Here is a 2,538-nt window from a genome sequence, read left to right on the forward strand (position 1 = left end):
TGGCAGTCTTGCCTCAGCAGGCAGTCTTGCCTCACCCGGTAGTTTTGCCTCACCTGGCAGTCTTGTCTCACCCAGCAGTCATGCCTCAACCAGCAGTCATTCCTCACTCAGCATTCATTCCTCACCCAGCAGTCATTCCTCACCCAACAGTCATGCCTCACCCAGCAGTCATGCCTCACTCAGCAGTCATGCCTCACCCACCAGTCTTGCCTCACCCAGCAGTCATGTCTCACCCAGCAGTCACGCCTCTCCCAGCAGTCATGCCTCACCTGGCAGTCTTACCTCACCCAGCAGTCATGCCTCATTCAATAGTCATGCGTCACCCGGCAGTCATGCCTCACCCGGCAGTCTTGTCTCATCCAGCAGTCATGTCTCATCTGGCAGTCATGCCTCACCCGGCAGTCTTGCCTCACCCGGCAGTCTTGTGTCACCTGGCAGTCTAGCCTCACCAGGCAGTCTAGCCTCACCAGGCAGTCTTGCCTCACCTGGCAGTCTTGCCTTACCCGGCAGTCTTGTCTCACCCAGCAGTCTTGCCTCACCCGGCAGTCTTGCCTCACCCAGCAGTCTTACCTCCCCCAGCAGTCATGCCTCACCCGGCAGTCTTGTCTCATCCAGCAGTCATGTCTCATCCGGCAGTCATGCCTCACCCGGCAGTCTTGCCTCACTCGGCAGTTTTGCCTCACCCGGCAGTCAGGCCTCACACGGCAGTCTTGCCTCACCCGGCAGTCTTGCCTCACCCGGCAGTCTTGTCTCACCTGGCAGTCTTGCCTCACTCGGCCGTCTTGTAACACCCGGCAGTTTTGCCTCACCCAGCAGTCTTGTCTCACCCATCAGTCTTGTCTCACCTGGCAGTTTTGCCTCACCCGGCAGTCTTCCCTCACCTGGCAGTCGTGCCTATCAGCAGTCTCGTCTCACTCGGCAGTCTCGTCTCACTCGGCAGTCTTGCCTCCCCCGGCAGTCTTGCCTGACCTGGCAGTCTTGCCTCACCCAGCAGTCTTGCCTCACCCGGCAGTCTTGCCTCACCCAGCAGTCTTGCCTCACCCGGCAGTCTTGCCTCACCCGGCAGTCTTGCCTCACCCAGTATTCTTGTCTCACCCAGCAGTCTTGCCTCACCCGGCAGTCTTGCCTCACCCAGCAGTCTTGCCTCACCCGGCAGTCTTGCCTCACCCGGCAGTCTTGCCTCACCGAGCAGTCTTGCCTCACCCAGCAGTCTTGCCTCACCCAGCAGTCATGCCTCATCCGGCAGTCTTGCCTCACCCAGCAGTCTTGCCTCACCTGGCTGTCTTACCTCACCCAGTAGTCATGCCTCACCTAGAAGTCATGCCTCACTCGGCAGTCTTGCCTCACCCAGCAGTCATTCCTCACATAGTAGTCTTGCCTCACCTGACAGTCTTGCCTCACCCGGCAGTCATGGCTCACTCAGCAGTCGTGCCTCACTCAGCAGTCATGCCTCACTTAGCAGTCATGCCTCACGCAGCAGTCATTCCTCACCCAGCAGGCATGCCTCACCCAGCAGTCATGCCTCACTCAGCAGTCATGCCTCACCTGGTAGTCTTACCTCTCCCAGCAGTCATGTCTCACCCAGCAGTCATGCTTCACCCAGCAGTCATGCCTCACCCAGCAGTCATGCCTCTCCCAGCAGTCATGCTTCACATGGTAGTCTTGCCTCACCCAGCAGTCATGCCTCATCCAGCAGTCATGCGCCACCCGGCAGTCATTCCTCACCCGGCAGACTTGTCTCATCCATCAGTCATGCCTCATGCGGCAGTCATGCCTCACCCGGCAGTCTTGCCTCATCCGCCAGTTTTGCCTCACCCGGCAGTCAAGCATCACACGGCAGTCTTGCCTCACCCGGCAGTCTTGCCTCACCCGGCAGTCTTGTCTCACCTGGCAGTCTTGCCTCACTCGGCAGTCTTGTTACACCCGTCAGTCTTGCCTCTGCTAGCAGTCTTGTCTCACCCAGCAGTCTTGTCTCACCTGGCAGTCTTGCCTCTAAATGGGCTAATCGTGTACTCTAGAGGAGGTGGGCTAATCATGCACTCCTGTGGAGGAGTTGGGCTAATTGTGCACTCTAGTAGAGGATGCCGGCCACCCAGCCACAGCCTGGGCAGGCTGTGGGCTTGCTTCCAGTACGACCTTTGATCCTCTGTGTCTGTGTGTGATATCTGCTGCCGAATCCTCTCGAATCAACAGTTCACTGGATATATATGGGAAATGGATCTAAACCGCCCACCAGTAAGGTAGCCTCAGGCTTTCTCCCTAAAACCCAGGCAGTGGTATGTCTGAAGGACACACCGCTGTCTGCTTCAGACACACCGCTGGAGTGTGTCTGAAGCACACACCCCATCCAGCCGTCTGCAATTATCGGCTTTGCAGAAGGCAAGGTCACCTAACCTCACCTGACCCTTGGTAAAACTGTGTGGTCATTACTCTAAAAGGTGAGATCCCCTTAATTACTACGGCCAGCACACCTGGTGTTCTCAAATTTTCTGACTGACTGTTGTTTGTGAATATCATTCTAACCCATTTATAGTGTTA

At 57.0% G+C, this 2,538-nt stretch overlaps 1 protein-coding gene across 1 annotated transcript; it reads left to right on the forward strand.

Annotated features, from left to right (window-relative positions):
• Nucleotides 1–1,410: 1,410 nt before the first annotated feature.
• Nucleotides 1,411–2,142, forward strand: LOC138372328 (soluble scavenger receptor cysteine-rich domain-containing protein SSC5D-like). The gene has a single exon (XM_069337610.1). The coding sequence runs from the start codon at nt 1,411–1,413 to the stop codon at nt 2,140–2,142; it is 732 nt and encodes a 243-aa protein (XP_069193711.1).
• The last annotated feature ends 396 nt before the right edge of the window (nt 2,143–2,538 follow it).

Source organism: Procambarus clarkii, chromosome 38, assembly GCF_040958095.1.
Source record: "Procambarus clarkii isolate CNS0578487 chromosome 38, FALCON_Pclarkii_2.0, whole genome shotgun sequence".
NCBI lineage: Eukaryota > Metazoa > Arthropoda > Malacostraca > Decapoda > Cambaridae > Procambarus > Procambarus clarkii.

Bases quoted from the DNA above. Each gene is read 5' to 3' on its own strand.
- LOC138372328 (XM_069337610.1), top strand. From the start codon at position 1,411: ATGGCTCACTCAGCAGTCGTGCCTCACTCAGCAGTCATGCCTCACTTA.